Source organism: Lampetra planeri, chromosome 6 (genome assembly GCF_965212315.1).
Source record: "Lampetra planeri chromosome 6, kcLamPlan1.2.h2, whole genome shotgun sequence".
Classification (NCBI taxonomy): Eukaryota; Metazoa; Chordata; class Hyperoartia; order Petromyzontiformes; family Petromyzontidae; genus Lampetra; species Lampetra planeri.
The window spans coordinates 13,859,860-13,878,898 of NC_136112.1; the positions used below are offsets into that span (position 1 = coordinate 13,859,860).

Here is a 19,039-nt window from a genome sequence, read left to right on the forward strand (position 1 = left end):
GAGCCTACTACCCACTATAGGAATGTGGAATTTTTGCTCCTGGCATTACCCAATGCTCCTTTGGCCATGGAAATGATTTAACTCTTTTACAATATATTGTTAAAAGTATACACAGATGAATACATGAGTGAGTTTGAAGTGTATGTGTAAACATGTTTGTGTGCGGATGTGTGTGCGTCTGTTTAATCAAGCTAGATTGTCTGAGGAGCTCACATGTCCTTGAAAGATCTGGACATAGTCTCATTGGTTAGCTCCTCCGGAAGGCAAGGCTGCATTGGCTGGGGCATGTAGCCTGCATGCCCAGTAACCGCATCCCCAAATAGCTTTTTTTTGGCTGGCTAAACGTGTGTGGCATGAGCTAGAGAAGAGATGGACTGGTGTGGTACAGGAGGATATGGAGCTAAGTGGCCTTTCCGATGACTGGTACCAGTGGTGTCAAGATCGGGCTCTGTGGAAAATGCTTGTGGAGGATGCTACTGGGCAGTTGGCGGCAGTCGCCTTCCAGCAACAGCAGAGAGCAGATGGCAGCTAAAATGCAGCAAGTTGGCAAAGGGGAGGGGGGGCACAGGTGGTGCATCTGCCAGTCAGCTCAGTCAACCCATGTCACTTGGGTCTGTCCTGTGACCTGCCAGCAAGCCTTCGACACTTCACGTGGCCTCAAAGTGCACATAGTCTGGTACAAGCGCCGTGGTGATGTCACCGCCACTTGGTGGCGATTAGCGGTTTTTGTTGTTGTGGGTCTGTCAGAATCAGAATCTTTTTGTAGACTGGAGGAATCCGATGAGCTGTGAAGCTCTTTTTAACAGATGCATATAAATGTGTGTGTAAGGAAAGTTTCCAGAGTTATTCTGGCGACCTGGGTATAGTTCTTGACAATGGGTACCAACATTGTCAAGTGGTACTCTCAAGGCTTATATTGGCCTTTACAAGGTCAACTTCGCTTTAAATGACGTATATGATGCAGTCAGTAAACATCAGCATTGGGGAGACAAAGGTGGTGGGGCACAATGCTGACCAAACTACCCACTTTCCTACAACGGCAGCCCTAATAGGCACTTGATAATGGCACTTGACCCATTAATCTATAAACATATGCAAAGCTCTTTGCCTTTCATGTACTTGACTGCCTAAGCCTCACCTCTGCCGACTTGCAAGTTTTAAAGGGACTAAATAGATGACTGACCCCCTGCACTCACTCTCGCGCGCCGCAGCTCGGATTACGTTTTAATATTGCCGGGGAGCTCTGCACCTGGGCAAATACGGCTACCTAACACAGCTCTGCATTAAATATTTACCATGAGCGGCATCGTTTTAATGGAAAAAAAACCTCCCTCTTTAGTTTAATGAGGTCTCTGATATACAGGGAACAAAAGAAGAGTGCCTATGACTTGCGTGACTTGCAGGCTCGAAGCATCACTTAAACGAACATTTGCCATGTTACTGTATGTGCACGAGGAGTCCGTAACATCGCCGCATGTTGTTGTTGCTGCCTCATATTTTAATTGTCACCTTTCCATTGTCGTGCTGCGCTTGAGCCCCCCCCCCTCCTGCTTTCCCAAGGCTCTTTTGTGAATGGTGGAATTCATGTCTCGCTAGATATGAAATGGTTCTACGTCATTACATAATTATAAAAAAAAAATGTGTTCATAGTGACAGCTTTTCTTATAATGATATGGGTATGCTGTGAAGCAAATTATGTTATAATGGTGGTAATTATGATTATGGTTTTGGTGATGATGATTATATTAGAGTCATGGTGGTACTGATGATCATGATATTATAATGACAACGAGTTATATTGGCAGTGATCCTTTTCATGATTATGGTGATAATTGCAATAGTGGAGGTGGTAATGATGTAGAACATAGTGTTTATGATATTCATCATGGTCGTGTTCACTATGATGGTGGTTATGCTAATTATTTTATGATAATAACAATGGCGGTAATATGATGAGTTGATTCTTTATAAATTTACAGCCCTCTGTCAATCCACTGCTGAATGAAGGCCCACCCCAAGCCATGTTGGTCTTCGGGGGTAGTTAAACTCCGCTTCACCACGCCAGTCTGTATGGGTTGGTGAAGTGGGGGGGTGGGGAAAACAGGACCGCTTCAGATATCATTCGCTACTAACATTAGCCAGGAACTGAATTCGAATCGCCAATTTCAACCCCTAATGGCGGGATATCAATGAAGATCGTGATCATTGTAATGCCATTTCTATGGTACGACCTCATACCACCTCATGCGTGTTTGAGAATCGAGCCACTTTGATCGGGCTATTCGTGGTTATTGGTGATGGTGGTGATAATGGCAAAGCATTGATGATGCGTACATTGATGCAAACCCCTGCTGTGTAGGTACCTTTGCGTGATGAGGCGGCTACAACAAACGTACCGCATGGAGCCGGCCGGCAGCCAGGGAGTGTGGGGCCTCGACGACTTCCAGTTCCTGCCCTTCCTGTGGGGCAGCGCTCAGCTTATAGGTGCTGACCGCACGCACGCCGCAACTCGCACTCAGGAACCCCATGGTGGAGAGATGTTATCTACCTTGCCAGGTATACAGGAGGTCATATACGCCTGTATATTTGGAGTTTGCGTTGTCTCTCTCCCCGTGGTCGCATGGATTTTTGTCTGGGTCCATCCACTTTTAGAAATATTTGTTTAGAGTATAAATCTGATAAGCCACTTCGTTGAGCTATCTTTTGTGGCCATGTCGCTTCTAAAAAAAGAGTTCTATAAATAAGTGGGCCTTACCTGGTAAAATAAAATCATCTTTTGGGGCAAGTGCTGTTGGCGAGCGTACGTATGAAGGCCGGCACGGCACACGAGGTGGTGGGTGTCTAATACCACGCACGGCCACCTTTTGTCTCCCCGGTGCTGATATTTTGACACGTGCCAGGTACTCATTTGAGGCTGAGTTCACCTAAAGAATGCCCACAATCAGTTCATTTGTTTGCCAGTGTTTATTGGCCATGAGCGGGAATCGACCTCAGGTCGCCCGGATTAGTTGCGCAGAGTGCCAAGCACTACACTACCGCTCCCCACAAGAACACACACATGTAGGACCACACATGCACATATGGACATGCGTACGCATGCGAGAGCAACAACAGCAGTTGCCATTAAGTAGCGATGATTGCACCAAGGTGCTTGTGGTGCACTTAGAGGCCTCTTGAAGTGGCGAAGGCTCGCTCGCTCGCTCGCTGGAGGTGGCACATGCGCATGAACACTCATGTAAGCACGCGCAGCAATACTTGCAAGCTCACACGCACACCAACTTTTAGGGAAAGTGTTGTTAGAGATCACCTATTAAAGCCGGCATGGCGCACCAGGGGATGATGTGGCCAGGAGTATATCAGTCCACCTTCGTCTCCCCATCGCTCATGTTTACACATCACATCCAGGTCCAGGCATACCTCGTATAGTGCTCGGGATGCGTTCCTGGTAAATGGAGCGCGAAATATACGAAACAGCGCTATAGGAGGTCATTGTCACATGGTTCCAAAGTAGATGCGTACCAACAGCGCTATTTTTCTTCTTACCTATAAGCGATATATGTGGGCTTCATTTGGTTATCGGCCTTAATCATCAACACTGTGCACATGATAAATGTATTAAAGCATTTTATGCAAAAATACAGATGCAGGCGCGTGCATAGTTGCCAATGTATTCTTCCTTTAATAGTACCCTGTGTTGGTGGGGTGTAACTATAATACCAGTAGGCGTGGAAGTGTATTGCGATTAAGTCTTCCGTGTTGCCTGCAATGCGCTGTGCTGCTGAGTTGAAGCCCATGGCCCTGCCATCCGCAGACCACCCCCGCCTCGAGCCCAAGCACTTTGTGGACCCAGCGGTGGTGAACGAGCATCACAAGGACTACCTCTTCTTCCAGTGCATTCACTTCATTAACCAGGTAACTGGCTTGCACATGGCATCGACTCTACCGCGCAGTGTCCTCAAGGATTGTGTTATCAAGCCGGGCGTGGTGGTGGTTGTGGTGGCGATGGTGGTGCACATCTGTTATCCAGTGCTGTGGAGGCAAGATGTGGTGGATCACAATCCAGCAATCCAGATCTGAGGATTGAACAAAAAATGTCAATTCCCGTAGAGAAACATGGTCAAGTGGTTTCCCTGCTTAAATTTGCTTTTTGTGGGGCTCATCTATTTTGGTAGCCATGCAGTTGGTGGTGTTAATCCCTGTTACCATGGCAGGGGCCAATCTCTCCATAGTATGACCACCTTTAATACTGGTAGGAACCTCCTGGTTACACCAGCCCACAGGGGATTATTGTGTCCATCGTGCAGGGAGGGGCTTGGGTGGGGAGGGGCTGGGTGGTGAGGGTGGGGCTGGGTGGGGAAGGGAGGGTGGGCAGGGGCTGGATGGGGAGGGTGGGGCTGGGTGGGAGGGATGGGGCTGGGTGGGGAGGGGCTGGTCACCCCGTGGTGCCCTTATAAAACTCAAGGTTTAACCTACTCATGCCGGCTTGTGCCCGCCCTCACAGTCGGGCATATTTGTGGAATATACCACGCCGCCGTTGACCCTGGCCATTGACCGAGCAACCCAACATTCCTACCAGCTCCCTCCGCAGGAATGTGTTTTCTCAGTGTCACTGATTGCATCAACTACAGAGGGATGATGATGATGGGCAAAGTTAACCCCAGACTGGTGACCTGATAGTAAATCAGGCAATTTCGCCACAGTGCCATCCGACCATGTGTAAGACTAAAGTAAGTATACCCCACAGCGCCATTGCGGTCACCAATCTTATACCATGGACCACGTAGTAATACCACTAACTACTTGAATCTTTCGCCACATTAATTAATATATGGACCGGGCATCTCCTGAAGCTGGATCTGCTGGCTCGACCCACCAACATGCATGTATTAAGTGTTGATGATTATCGACTCTCCCCATCACACTAAAGAAGACGGTGCAAGGAGGGATATAAACTAAACTATTAACTATTTTTATTTTACCAGGTAAGGCCCACTGAGCTACATAGCTCTTTTTCACAAGCGACTGGCCACAAATGATAGCTCAACGAAGTGGCATATCATGTGGAAATGGATAGTAGCCAAATACTCTAAACGCATGTTTCTAAACGTGGAGGGAAAAACCGGAGGGCCCGGATAAAAATCTACGCGACCACAGGGAGAACAGACAAACCTTCAATATACAGGCGTCAGGGTCAGGATCGAACCCACAACCTCTTGCATGCCAGGCGAGCCAGGTAACATCTCACTTAACATTTCGCCTAACATTTCGCCACCGCGTGTGCCTGTGCGCAAATGTGCGTGCCATTTAGATGAAAACAGGCCCGTTCGCCGAGCACTCAAATCAGCTGTGGAACGTGAGCGCCGTGGTCTCCTGGAATAAAGTCAACACGGGTCTCGTGCGCATGTACCGTGCTGAGGTGAGCGACTGCATCCCGTTGTTGCTGCTGCAACACAAAAAAAAGAGACAACCCTGAAAGCAGTCGGCTTCGATCCCTTGAGAGCGCTCCAATCTCTCACGCGCGCACGTGTAGCAGGGCTACGCATAGCATATCACATAGTCTCCCACGCGAGTTTGAAGCTCCGTTAATGAACGACAACGTCTGAAAAGTCGATGAAGTCCAACGCATTGTTCTTCCGCTCTGTTGACACCGTGGTGATGAGTAACCAGGGTATCATATCTCACGCGATATTTTCCGTAACGCTGCTAGGCTGGCTTGGGGTAAGGCACTACCACGAGAGACCAAGATATACCTATCCATCATTATTCTAGGCTATGATACCCTATCGGCTTATAATCCTACAAGCAGGTTTGTAAGAATATTGGGTACAAAGAGCACAAAGTAAGGCAACATGGATGTGGCATGCTAAAATAATTTCTGGAACAGCGTTCTGAAATTAAGTGCCAGATGTAACTCCATATACAAGTTCAGTACACCGTCGGCGCACCTCCGATTTGCATGGTTGGCTACGTACGGTGCGAAAAAAGTTAAACATGCATACAATGCAGCGATGTGCACATAAATGTCCTTTTTAAAGTTTAATTTGTGCGCGTTATACATTTCTGAATGAATTAAGGATGTCATTAGGTTGCTACAACACAGCCCATGACCGTGAATTTAAAGGATGTTTTTCACTCCTACTTTTTAGGGATGTAGTTTGAGTAGCAAACTGTTCTTCGATATCCAAATTTGTAATCAAATTGATGGCTTGAGAGTACCATGGCCGTCTGGCACTCGCACCTCCTAAGATGCTCGTGTAAACGAGTTTGAAGGTTCATGAATGAGGTCAATGAGAACTCGTGTTGAAAAGCCTGGGATACACAGCCCGAGTACAGATCTAGGAGATGAGATAAAAGAGCTGTTCGTCCTTCGGATATTGTCCACACTGCCAAAACCCTGTATTCATGTTGCACAGACACACGGGGACTTGTGAGCAAAGAATAATGCTTGGTAGCTGCACTGCAGCTGTTATCTCTGCCATCTCTGCCCAACATAATTGTGCTGATTGAAACACTCGGTGGAGTTTTTGAATGTAATTAGGTTTGGAAGCCGATAGCATATGGTGACACACGGCTGTAATACACCGTTTTGGAGGCAAGCGTTTTGTGGATCATAGAGATTTGAGAGACTTTGCAGATGATCAAGAGGTGACGGAGCACCAAGTTGGTGCATTAACCCATCTGTGTGGAGCTTTGTTGTTTTCTATGAATGTGTATGTGTTCCCCGCACGCTCGGGTTTCTTCTCACATGCGCAAAACCTTCCTAAAATGAATTGACCTAGTCGTTCCAATGCGGGATCTACCATAAACATAGTTCTGTGTTAACCCTTTCCCGTTCCGATGACGTCTGTGTAGCTCAAAAACTAAAATAAAAACAGGACCCTGCGGGGTGGGCTGGTAGGAACGAATAACCAAAGAATATAAACATAATGTATTATTACACTTGTTTAGCCAGGAAAGCCCCACTGAGTGAAAAGGTTTTTGTAGGGTCCTGCCAAGTGTTTGCAGTAGGGGGCGATGTTGCTACACCTAATCGGACCATACGAAGGGAGAGATTGAGGCCTAGTTCTAGGCTTTAGGCCTAGCTGTAGGCTTTAGGGCGCTGTGAGTTAATTTTTAATTTAAATGTTTTAATTATTTATGTAAAAGCTTTACATTTAAATGTTTCTATTTAAAACATGAGGGAATGTTACATTGTTTAACATTAACTCCCTTTCACACACGCGGGGGTACGATACGAAGGGAGAGTTTCAGGCCTAGTTCTAGGCTTTAGGCCTAGCTGTAGGCTTTAGGGCGCCGTGAGTTAATTTTTAATTGAAATGTTTTAATTATTAATGTAAAAGCTTTAAATGTAAATTGTGTCTATTGAAAAACATGAGGGAATGTAACATTGTTAAACATTAACTCCCTTTCACACACGCGGGGGTAGGATACGAAGGGAGAGTTTTAGGCCTAGTTCTAGGCTTTAGGCCTGGCTGTAGGCTTTAGGGCGCTGTGAGTCAAATTTGAATTTCAAAGTTTTAATTAAAAGCTATCTCAGGGAATTATAAGGGAATGTTACACTTGTTTAGCCAGGAAAGCGTCACTGAGTCTAAAGGTTTTTGTAGGGTCATGCCAAGTGTTTGCAGTAGGGGGCGACAAGTGTTTGCAGTAGGGGGCGATGTTGCTACACGGTCGGACGGACGGTCGGACGGACGGACGAAATAATCTATTGGTGGCTGGTCCACTTCGTTCCTACCAGTATAACTTTATCGGTACCGATAAATCCACAAGGCCATGCGGGGGGGTGGGGGGGGGCGCGTGGCACAGTTTGGCCCCAGCGATCATAGAGTGCAGTCGTGTCGCTGTAGTTCTCTGCGGTGAGTACAATGTCTATAAAACAACGGCGCTGCGCCTCTAGATTACATTAATGCTGAGCCGCTTGCGCGTTACGAGATTCAGCAGTGAACGGGATCCACCCTGCAATTTGCAGACGTCACGGAACGGGAAAGGGTTAAGGTTCAGGTTTTCTTTGATAAATAACATTAAATTGCAGTGGTCGGCCATAAGATGCCAATGCTACACAATATATGGCTGTACTGTTCTCTGTACTCCTCCCGGCTGTGCTCCCCACGTTCACTAACCTACAACAGCCAGCATGATGAAGTATGGTCAAATAACCCCGACGACCCGGAAGGGTATGGGGGAGGACCTCGTCCAATGGTGTTATTCACAAAATGTGCTCCACACTGAGTACACATTTGAACATTTAAAATTCAACTCGGTGTCTCTTGCTGAGCGAAGCAATGTGACATCACTCATTCATCACGGTAGGCAGCTCCGAATCGGCAGTGGGAAATGCCACCACTGATGGTGCCGACCAGCGTTTTCCAAGAGAAACAGGCACCGTCAAAAGTACATCTTCGCTCTCATTTTGTTTGTGCCATCATTACTGCTGATTTCACCAAGATAAAAATGTAAATTTGGTTACATTGCATGAATACAAATGCCGTTAAATCACGCCAAATTCGTAAGGTTTGTCACGTGAACAAAACATGCCAATTAGTTACTACTTCAACACACCGGTGTGTTGGAAAGTAAACCCACAACATTTACAATTCGAGTACGACGTTTCTCTGGCGATTACAACCAGCTTCATCAGGCGACAGCCATAATTGTGAAGAAGTTCTCCTGTTTCGGTCTTAAACAGAAGAGTCAAAGGTGATGTCATCACGGTGAGCCTCTCAGGTGTGAAGACCATGTCTGCATGCATCGGGTAAATTAGTCGTACTTTAGTCATGATGTCACTAGAGGGTAAGGTGGCAGGTTTCATGCCAGAAAGTACGCTTACCTCCTAATAGATTATTTAAACTCGCATTTAACTGCTAGGGTTACACGCCTAGTTGTTTACTGTTTTGTACCCGTATTTAATATTAATATTGGGCTTGGTGGCACTGTAAGAAGAGCACAGCGGGGAGACGGCCTTTATTTTGACGCTTCTAATCCGTTGTGTTTTTCTGTGGCCACATTCCTCTTGCCTATTCCCCCTCCCCTCCTGTCCACAGTGTCTGGAAAAGTTCCCGGTCATCCAGCATTTCAAGTTTGGAAGTTTACTCTCAATACAGCCGGTCGCCAAGTAACAACCGGCATTCGCTCGCTCGCTCGCCCACCCGCACGCACGCACCACCTCGCCCCCATGGAACACATGCCTGACTATTTTTGGAAAGTCACATCAAAGGGACTAAAGTAAACTATTATGTAAGAGAGAGAGGAAACAGCAGTCCATGAAAATGAGCCTTCACATTTGAAATTTAATTGTATACTTTAAGGATTGCATTTCAGATTGGAGTTGTGCGCTGTGTGGAATGCCCAAGGGATTGGCTTCTCAGCCTGCATGTCAGGTTTATGAAGATTATTTTTAGCACAGTGCCTCAGTGTGAGGAACTGCAGGGTCGTGAGTGATTCAAATGCATATGCCGCGTATTACGTCACGCATGGTAATAGGATCATTAACCACCACTGTCATTTTTTTATCATCAAAAATATGCCAAGTAGGAGTGTGAGGGCAGTTTTGTTCTTACATGGACCCCTCAGTGTAGCTCAAAAAGAATCCACTTTTACCCAGAAAGCACTTATGTGAGCAGACTATCTGGCAAAACCTAACTTTGGCAGCTATGATAGTGAATACTTAGATAACTCTCAATCATTGAGCGTTTTAACGAGGTGAGCTCATTAAGGCTGTAGTTTTATTGGAAAGGGGGATAATGTCCAAGCAAACATACAAATGCACTCGGCAGCCCAACCCCATAGCAGATATTGAAGTACACAATGTAGCAAGCAGGCTACTGGATGACACATGTTGGCAAGGGCCTCGTCTCATAATGTAATTAATCTACTTCAAGTTATGAAGCCATCATTTCATCGTACATTGGTGATATCGATTCCTTTCGCCATATTCTGCAAAATATACTTGGGCCACCTAACCCGCAGAGGCGGCGGGGGGGGGATCCACGAATGGAATTGGTTAAATGGACGTGTGCAACTTATTTTATGTGTGGCTTTCAAAATGTCAAAGGTCCATTTTGAAACATTTAACCTCATTAGTCCCAGCAGCCAAGCGGGTGTGTAAACGTTTATTTTTTTTTGCAAAAAAAAACAAACATCCCGCATACCCTGTGGTAAGTTTCTGCTTTCCTCCATGAAGCACACTGGCTGTCAAGGAACACTCCGAGGGAATTGTATGAGGGCAGTGTATCAAGTTCACGGCGGAAGATATGCTGAAAATGCACGCACGTGTAAATGCCATTGCAGTGATCATTAAAATCAATGGACCTGAAGTCGGGCGGTGGATTGAAATGTGAGCCAATTGGAAATTGATGTTGTGATTGTCTTGTATTTGGTGCTGCTGGTGCTGCTGCTGTGTACACGTGTGTGGGGCTATTGAACATGATCAGGATTACTATTGCGACGACGCTATTGGGTGTGAGGAGCGGTAGTATTGTGGTGAGCACACCGCACCACGAACCAGGAAACCTGAGTTTGATATCTGGCCGCAGCTTATATCGGTAGTGATTATCAGAACCGGTCCTGGGTTTCCTCTCGGCCGACTCAGCCTTAGTACCTAATGTGGTGTGTAAACATCAAGACTCGGAAGAAAAGGTGGCTAGGTATGGCACCGGCCACACCACCTCATGCACTGTGCTAGCTTTCATAGGTGCTCGCTAACGGAACTTTCCCCAACACCCTGAGTAGGCTACATGCGGCGGGAGCGGGGAGTTCTTTGAGTGGGTATCGGTAGCGTTTAGTATTTTGGTGGTTGGTTAATGGTTAGCACACTGCCTCAATCCCAGTGGCTTCGATTTCATTCCTGGCCCTGCACAAATCGGTGGCACGTGGCATGTCCTGGGCCTACCTTAGGTTGACTCAGCCTTAGTTGGGAGTCACCTCTGGTTCCGTGTACAGTACTCCCCTTTGAACCATCGGATATGCCGCTCCTGTATGTACCATGAAGATATTGCTTTTTTTTTACGAACAGCAATTGCCCTGACAGTCTGTATGGCTAAACAAGAAATCTCTGCATTTGTGAGGATGTGTTTACAGTACTTTGGACCTTCACCAGGTATCTAAAGTCAAGGTGTTGGTTCTGATTAAATTCCCCACACCTTCAGTGCAGCAAACATAACCCGTAGTGTCTGTAACACGACCTGACCCCACATGGGCTTCACAAGACTCGCCTCACAAAAACAGTGCAGAGCACGTGTAGTGCATAGGCAAGTCGCCATGGTGTTGAGATGCTAAGTACCTTGCCTGGTATACAGGACGTCGTGGGTTCATTCCCGACCCTAACGCCTGCTGTATATTTGGAGTTTGCATGTCTCTCCCAGTGGTCGCGTGGATTTTTCTCCAGGTCCTCCTATTTTCCCCTCCCCTCCACATTTCGAAACATGCGATAAGAGTATTTGGCTGCTATACATTTTCACATGATAAGACACTTCGTTGAGTTATAATTTGTAATAGCCAGGTCGCTACAGGAAAAAAGCTACACAGTTCAGTGGGGCCTTACCTGGTAAAATATAAAGTAACCCAGGTCTGTTAAACCTTAACACCTGGGTCTGGCCCATGACCTGATACTGAGCTTTTATGGCTATACACCTACAGTAAATTTGTCATTTCACTGCCGGATGGAAGCCTCTCCACGCCGTGTGAGCCATACGTGTATTTGACCATACTTCACACTGCATTGGTGAATGTGGGGGGGGGGGGGGGGAGTCAAGAACGTAGGATGTTGTTCCACTGCCCTCTATTGCCCACAATGCCTAATTTAATTATGCGTTGTGGTCACCCATACCAAGCACGATCCAGGCTCAACCCTGTTTAGCTTCTGAGGTCTTTGAGGTCTCTCGGCATGGGTGCATCCCGGGTGAATTTCTCATCGATTGTGTTATTCCGCACGGCCTCGGACTGCATATTGCATTGCACAGGTGCGAAGTTGCCGTTACCGCCACGATGTGGCAATTGACGGTGGGGAGATTTGGGAGCGGCGAGATGTTACATACCTCGCTTGGTGTGCAAGAGGTCGTGGGTTTGATCCCGACCCTGACGCCTGTTGTGAATTTGGAGTTGGCGTGTATGTTTGTGGTTGCGTGGATTTTCTCCGGTTCCTCCGGTGTTTTCATATTTATAATCCGCACGCGTTTAAGAGTATTCGGCTGCAATACGTGTCCACGTGATAATAAGCCACTGCGTGCGTTCATATTCTTGGTTCTTTCGGTAAAGTCGCGTAGAAGGGAAAGAACCAAGAATATGAATCCCTGCAGTCACGAAAGCTTTAAATCGAAATTTAAATCCACTGCGTGGAGTTATCAAGTGTGGCCACGTCGCATCTGAAGAGATTTCTATACAGCCGAGTGGGCCTTACCTGGTAAAATAAGTTTATTTTAATTTCGGGAGTGGCGGTTTTGTGATCTGTGGCACTGCGTTATGATCCTGGCGAACTGCGTGTTCGATTGTTGGCCTTGCAACACGACTGCCAATTTTCAATCTGAACTTGACCTGGACCTCTCCATGGTCACCTCGGCCGATAATGACGACGTGTTGCAGTGTGTACGCATCATCGCTGGGGGAGACGAACACGACCAGGCATGTGGTTGCGGTCTGAACACGTGTGAGTATGTGTTTACAGTACGTACTATGGACCTTGACCAAGTCACTGAAGCGAAGTCTGACCCCCACCCCTTTGTGTGCCATGCTGGCTTTAATAGGTGCTCGCTAAAAGCACTTTCCCCGGCAGTTTGTGAGGCTAAATGGGGCGGGATATTTTTTTTTTACGTGTGCAATTGTGATTTAGTGCTGTTGACGATGGGAAAGTTTGGACAGCATCAACAGTTCAATTCCCTAACTCGTAATACTTGGTCGTAAACATCTACGGTGCGTTATTGACCAGAGCGTTGCCGGATTTAGTCAAGTGGCTATTAAACATACCGTTTCGCATGATTTTTGTTTAACCAGGTGAGAACTCGTGAGACCGAGATACTCTTTATTTGCAAGCGTGACCTCGGGCATTATTAGTCTGTCAGTAGGGGGCGGTGATCGATGATGTTTATAATCCCATTTGAAAGATTTCAAGGTAATTTTCACATTTGGACCCCGACATCAGCACACAATGGCCTACTCTTGCGAATGACCTCAGGAGATCTTTGGCATGCACTGTGAAACAGACGGCGGGTATTATTAGAACTACGGCTCATGCACGCGCAGTAAAGTGCTTGCCACAAATGAACCGCAAATACCTTGCTGATTTCCTCGAGCATAAACCATCACGCAAACGCCGGTGATCCTCGCAGCGGCTTTTGGTTAACCTTTGAAAAAAAGATCGTAACTGCGTCGTGCGCTTTCAGATGCGCTTCTGCGGCCGTCTGGAATGCTCTTCCGATATTAGGAAGCCACTGGAGTTCTGCCCTTTTAAATCTAAATTAAAAAACGAATTTCTTTAAAACTGCTTTATGTGTTTAGTTTGTCCTTTCCCCCGCACCTCCGATTAGCACGGTTGGTTACATACGGTGGGAAAGAAGTCCACCATACATACAACTTTTGTAAGAGTAGTCCGTATACTTCTGAGCCCAAATAACAGATCTGAAAAAGTCATAAGAAAAACTCTGGTTTGACACTGGTTGGAGTTCTCAACTTCTCGGGAAAGTTGAGCATTAAAATTCTAGTCGAGCACCACTTTCATCCTGCCAAAGTTGATTAAAAATGAGTTCCACTTTGCAGAAAGGCTGCAGTTGTCATCCTTTGGAAATACTGTTCCTTGCCATGAGAATGTAGATATTACACCACTGGCTCAGGATTGCCAACAGATATGAGCAATGCTTCGTTGATCATTCTAGCAGGGATACAATGACTGCTGAGGGAACCAATATACCACTTATTTAACCAAGTTAATAACTTACCATGAATGACTAAAGTCACAGTATCCCATCTAAAGTAAGATCGTTCATCTTGGCCTGCTGTCACCTGGCTTCAACGCCTGCGAGTATCCGTCCAGAATTGGTGACCTGCTCCGTCATGTCTGCCTTGTTTATTGTGCATCTGCTGTGTTGACAGTTTGCATTTTCGCCTGCCCTCTTTGTGACTGTTATACATTGCCAGTAAACGACTGAATTTAAAGCCTTGAAATGCACTGCCTGTCTGAAAATGCGTTCAGCTCTCGGGATAAATGAATGCATCAGCGTGAAGTGACTTCTCGACTAGACCATGAAGACCGACGCTGTGAGCTGAGGTCAGAGCCTCATGGATACGGTCTTGGTTTAGTGATTTTGGTCCCCGAGTTCAGATTGCAGACGTGAGTTTTTTTTACATTAATTAAAACATTTTTATTGCTGTGGTTGTCACACTTGATGATGATTGCTTGTGTTGCAATCGAAGCGTGATTTTTTTTTTCACCTACGTGACTTTACTGAAAGAACCAAAGAGTGGATCCTTGCAGTCACGAAAACTTCAAATCTAGAATACATTAATTTTGTGATCCTACCAGGTAATGTGTTCATGAACGTCTCCGATTAGTGTTTTTTTTTTAACAGTGCTGTCACACTGGTAAGCGTGGTTGTGATCTCGCTTCAGTTTCACCAAACGTGCACAAGTGATGAGCGCATATTTGCTGAAAGTATGGAAGTTAAGAAATACCATGAGGTGGCCTACGTCAAATACCAGCAGCAGCGGCTGACAACTTTATATCATCGAGCGAGAAGGTGAACTGCTCCGTCGACTTTCCGAAGGAAGCTTCCAGCAACGTGGGGTTGAAATGACGGACATCGTGCCGAGCAACACACGGCGCAACCTGAAAACGCGGTTGCGAGATGTGATCTTCCTCGCCTGGTATCAGAATCAGAAAGGGTTTTATTCGCCATGAAAGTTCGCACATACAAGGAATTTACTTTGGCCAGAAGGTGCATACATTCAACATTTAGGAATCTTAAATAAGTGGTTTACAAGTCTAACTATACTAAGGAGGGTCGTGGGTTCGATCCCGACCCTGACGATGCCTGTTGTATATTTGGAGTTTGGTGGCACGGATCTTTTCTCCGGGTCCTCCGGTTTTTCCCTCCATATTCGGAAACATGCATTTAGATGATATGTCTGCTACCATAAACTCCTACGTGTGATTATGATATAAGTCACTTTGACGAACTATCATGTGTGGCCAGATCTCTTCTGGAAAATGGCTAATAGCTCAGTGGGCTTTAACTGGCAATTGAAATAGTTTACCAGACGTGAAAAAAAATTCTTTCATGTTTTACATTTTCTGCCAAATGTATTATTATTCTAAGTTGTCTGAACACAGAGCAATGCATTTGTCCATCTTAAGTCCCCCAACAGCAGCTGAACTAAACACTGCTGAGAACAGCCCTAGAAAGCAAGTCATAACAGGGTTGTCCAGCCTCTTGAGAGGCAAGAATAACATGTGGGATGGTATTTAGGGCGATGACCATCTTCCAGGGAATTTAGAATATGCAGTCCAGTCAATGTGTATGCTGCCAACCAGCGTTTGCCTCTGCTCATCTGTTGGCAGCCCTAAAGCATGTTTGGACATTCCACGTTTTTGTGACAGGGCCAGGCACAACTACCGTTGACATCCTGCAGTGGCACTCATTAAGTCTAACGTAGTTTGGCTTCTGTGAAGAAAAGTCCATTGCCTGAAACTTCCTAATACAAGGCAGCGTTAATAGTCGAGGTTAATCGTAGCATGAGTCCTTAGTTCACCAGCTAAGAACTCGTTTGGAGACATCAAGGGTAGCCTGGAATAATGCATTTATTTTAGTCCTTAAACTCACCATACATGCATCGAATCACATAGATCGTGTTTTTCAAGTTGTACACGTAAAGCTTCACAGTGAATTCAAGGATTGCGCTACATTCGCTTGTGTTGCATAACTATTTGGTTCTTTATCTGAATTGCGATCCTGAATCGGAACATTTCATCCGATCGCCAGATAAGTGAATCATTTAGTTAGTGGTGGAGATGTACACCACCACTACCAATACTATCCGCTTAGTCATATATATTGTCAGCGTGGCATCGATAGATAAACAATGGCATAATTATAATATAGTTATAAACACCCCAATCATATTCTTGGTTCTTTCGGTAAAGTCACGTAGAAGGGAAATAATAAAATAATATTAATATAAAACAATACAAATTCTCACGACGTTTCGACCGAAAGAACCAAGAATATGAATCCCTGCAGTCACGAAAGCTTTAAATCAAAATTTTACACCCCAATCGTTTATCATAGAGGTGTTTTTTTGTTAGATCGCATTAAAACATAAATGTGTCGTTAAACCCGCCACCACCTGACACTGCCAATTAGTAAGGTTTGTCACGTACAACAAATGCCAATTCGTAACTAGTTCGGCACATTGGTGTGTTGGAGGGTAAATCCACAACATTTACAACTCGGTTACCGTGACCTTTCGCCAGTAATTACAACCAGCCTCATCAGGCGACAGCCATAGTTGTGGAGAAATCATCCCGTTGCTGCACGATCCCAATTCTGCAGTACACACACTGTGCCATTTATCAATTTATTTCAAGTTCATTGAGTTAAAATATGATTTAGAACAGTTTTTTTAATTCACCACCTCCTCTTACAAGGCAATTCCATTCTCACATACCCTGCCATAGGAATGTGGAATTTCCACCGCTGGCCCAGGGTCACAAAAGCAGTTGACCCCCCCCCCCCCCATACTCGTTTTAACAAACACTTTTGAGTTGTTCCGTGCAGCCTGTAAATTAAACACGGCTCCGTGGAGTCGGGCTCTCTGTTGTGCACAAAGATCGTGATACCCTCTGATATTTATAAATCTCCCCTCCCCACAGCTTCAAGTTGTGTTCACACTGCCTCTTTGGCTTACGTTAAGTGAAAGCCACGTGCCTGACATTGTGAGATGTGTTCACACCACCACCAGAGTGCAACCGAAACCATTATCCACTCCTTCAACGGAGGAGGAACAGCAAAACCACACTGACCCTCTCCTGAAGCTCTTGTGGTTGCGAGCATGCATGCACGTATGTTGTTTGTGGGGGAGCGGTAGTGGAGCGGTTTGTGCTTTGTGCTACGACTGGACTTCCCCTAGGTCGACTCGGCCTCAAACGAGTACCTGGTGTGGTGTGTAAACATCGCCACTGGGGAGAGAAAGGCAGCCGGGCGTGGTGCTGGTCACCCACCCCCATGCGTACCGTTTCGGCCTTCATAGGTGCTCGCTAACAGCAATTACCCCAATAGTCTGTTAAGGCTATACAGGGGGTCTTTGTGTGTTGAAATTATTTCGCACCATACGTAGCCAACCGTTATAATCGGAGGTGTGGGGAAAGGACAACAAACGAAACACAAAAAGTAGTTCTAAAGAAATTAGTTTTCAATCTATATGATTTAAAAGTGCATAGCTCCAGTGGCTTCCTAATATGAAGCGCATTCCAGACGGCCGCAGAAGCGTATCTAAAAGCACACGATGTAGTAGTGACCGTCTTTGTTCGATGGTTAGCAGACCTCGACATTGGCATTTAACTCCTGAACATATTTCTGCCAAATGCAAGTTTAGAGTCACCAATGTGGAATTCAACATTCGTGTCACGTGGAATGTGAAAAATTTGAGTGGAGCCCTTTGGCTCTGCCCCTTCACTTTTATTCTGATTGGCTCCCTAAACTTCCAATACAGTACATGCAGTCATCTACTTACGAACACTCGCACTTACGAACCAGCTTCCAGGCCATTTTTTGTTTAAATTACGTCGACTTAAAACGCGAACTCGCACTTTTAAACTGAACCGCAGGACGACAACAAAAGTAGCGGCACATTCACGTGACGTCTGTGACATCGACGAAGCGGGGCTTACATGCAGAGCTGGGCTATCTTGATTATGTAGGCAATCGATGGCTCTTCTAGCAGTACAATTATTGGACTCGTCGGATGGCACCACAATTAAAGTCTCACCTCGGTTCTCAAGTGTGCCGCTGGACGGGAGGTGATAGGCGGGGCTTGGCTTATGCCATGAATATTAGAGCCCGTGTCAGGGCGTCCGTCGCTGGTCGGGAGTTTCCTGCCTCCGCGAGACAGGATGTGTGGCGGGGGGGGGGAGCTGGCATTTCAAGTAGATTTACTGTCAGTCGATTCATCTACTTAACACATTCCTGCGGAGGGAGCTGGTAGGAACGTTGGGTTGCTCGGTCAATGGCCAGGGTCAACGGCGGCGTGGTGTATTCCGCAAATATGGCCGACTGTGAGGGCGGGCACAAGCCGGCGTGAGTAGGTTAAACGTTGAGTTTTATAAGGGCACCACGGGGTGACCAGCCCCACCCCAGCCCCACCCAGCCCCTCCCCACCCTCCCCTCCCCACCCAGCCCCTCCCTCCCCAACCAGCCCCTCCCTGCACGACGGACACAATAATCCCCTGTGGGCTGGTGTAACCAGGAGGTTCCTACTAGTATCATTCCAGCTATAACTATGTACATAAAGTTGATCCGGCGTGACTCCACCTCGAGTGCCTTGCCCTGTGGCCCCCTGTGATCGGCAGGGTTTAAAGGCTGCCCATATGTTCGCCCCGAGCTGCTCATTGTTCGCGGGGTTGAAGGCCCCTTTGTTTGCTGGCTAGGAAGCTTTGCCGGGTGCATGTTATTGGTGTTGTGGCCTAGTGACGCAGAGATTCGTCGGCTAAAAGTGATACTTATGCTCACGACGCGTGCATCTCTTGTCTAAGAATCGTATTACTTTCAATTCGTACACTGTACATATGCTGACATGAGGTCTCTTGTCCCCTGGAGGCATTAGGGGCCACTGCAAGTGAAGAGAAAAAACCCAGATTGGCTTAAATCGCACCTCCTAATGCTCACGTTTGATCCAATCGTGGGGAGAGAGGGGCCAGACAATCAATTCCAGGCCTAGTTGAGTATATAAATATGAAACCATTTGAAAACTCTACATAGAAATGTGATTTCCACCATGTGAGAAATAACACAAATACAGTGCTGTACAGGAAGCTGACTCATTTTCCTGTAACTGCCAG

At 46.3% G+C, this 19,039-nt stretch overlaps 1 protein-coding gene across 4 annotated transcripts in view; it reads left to right on the forward strand.

Moving 5' to 3' along the window:
* The window catches only part of PTPA (protein phosphatase 2 phosphatase activator), a 28,127-nt gene extending 13,976 nt beyond the window's left edge, over positions 1 to 14,151 (forward strand). For all 4 annotated transcript variants that reach the window (XM_078595616.1, XM_078595618.1, XM_078595619.1 and 1 more), the window contains 4 exons: positions 2,360 to 2,484; positions 3,812 to 3,912; positions 5,309 to 5,416; positions 9,042 to 14,151. In XM_078595616.1, coding sequence (XP_078451742.1) covers positions 2,360 to 2,484; positions 3,812 to 3,912; positions 5,309 to 5,416; positions 9,042 to 9,116 — 409 coding nt within the window. In that variant the 3' untranslated portion in view covers positions 9,117 to 14,151. The remainder of the gene's footprint in view (positions 1 to 2,359; positions 2,485 to 3,811; positions 3,913 to 5,308; positions 5,417 to 9,041) is intronic.
* Positions 14,152 to 19,039: the final 4,888 nt, after the last annotated feature.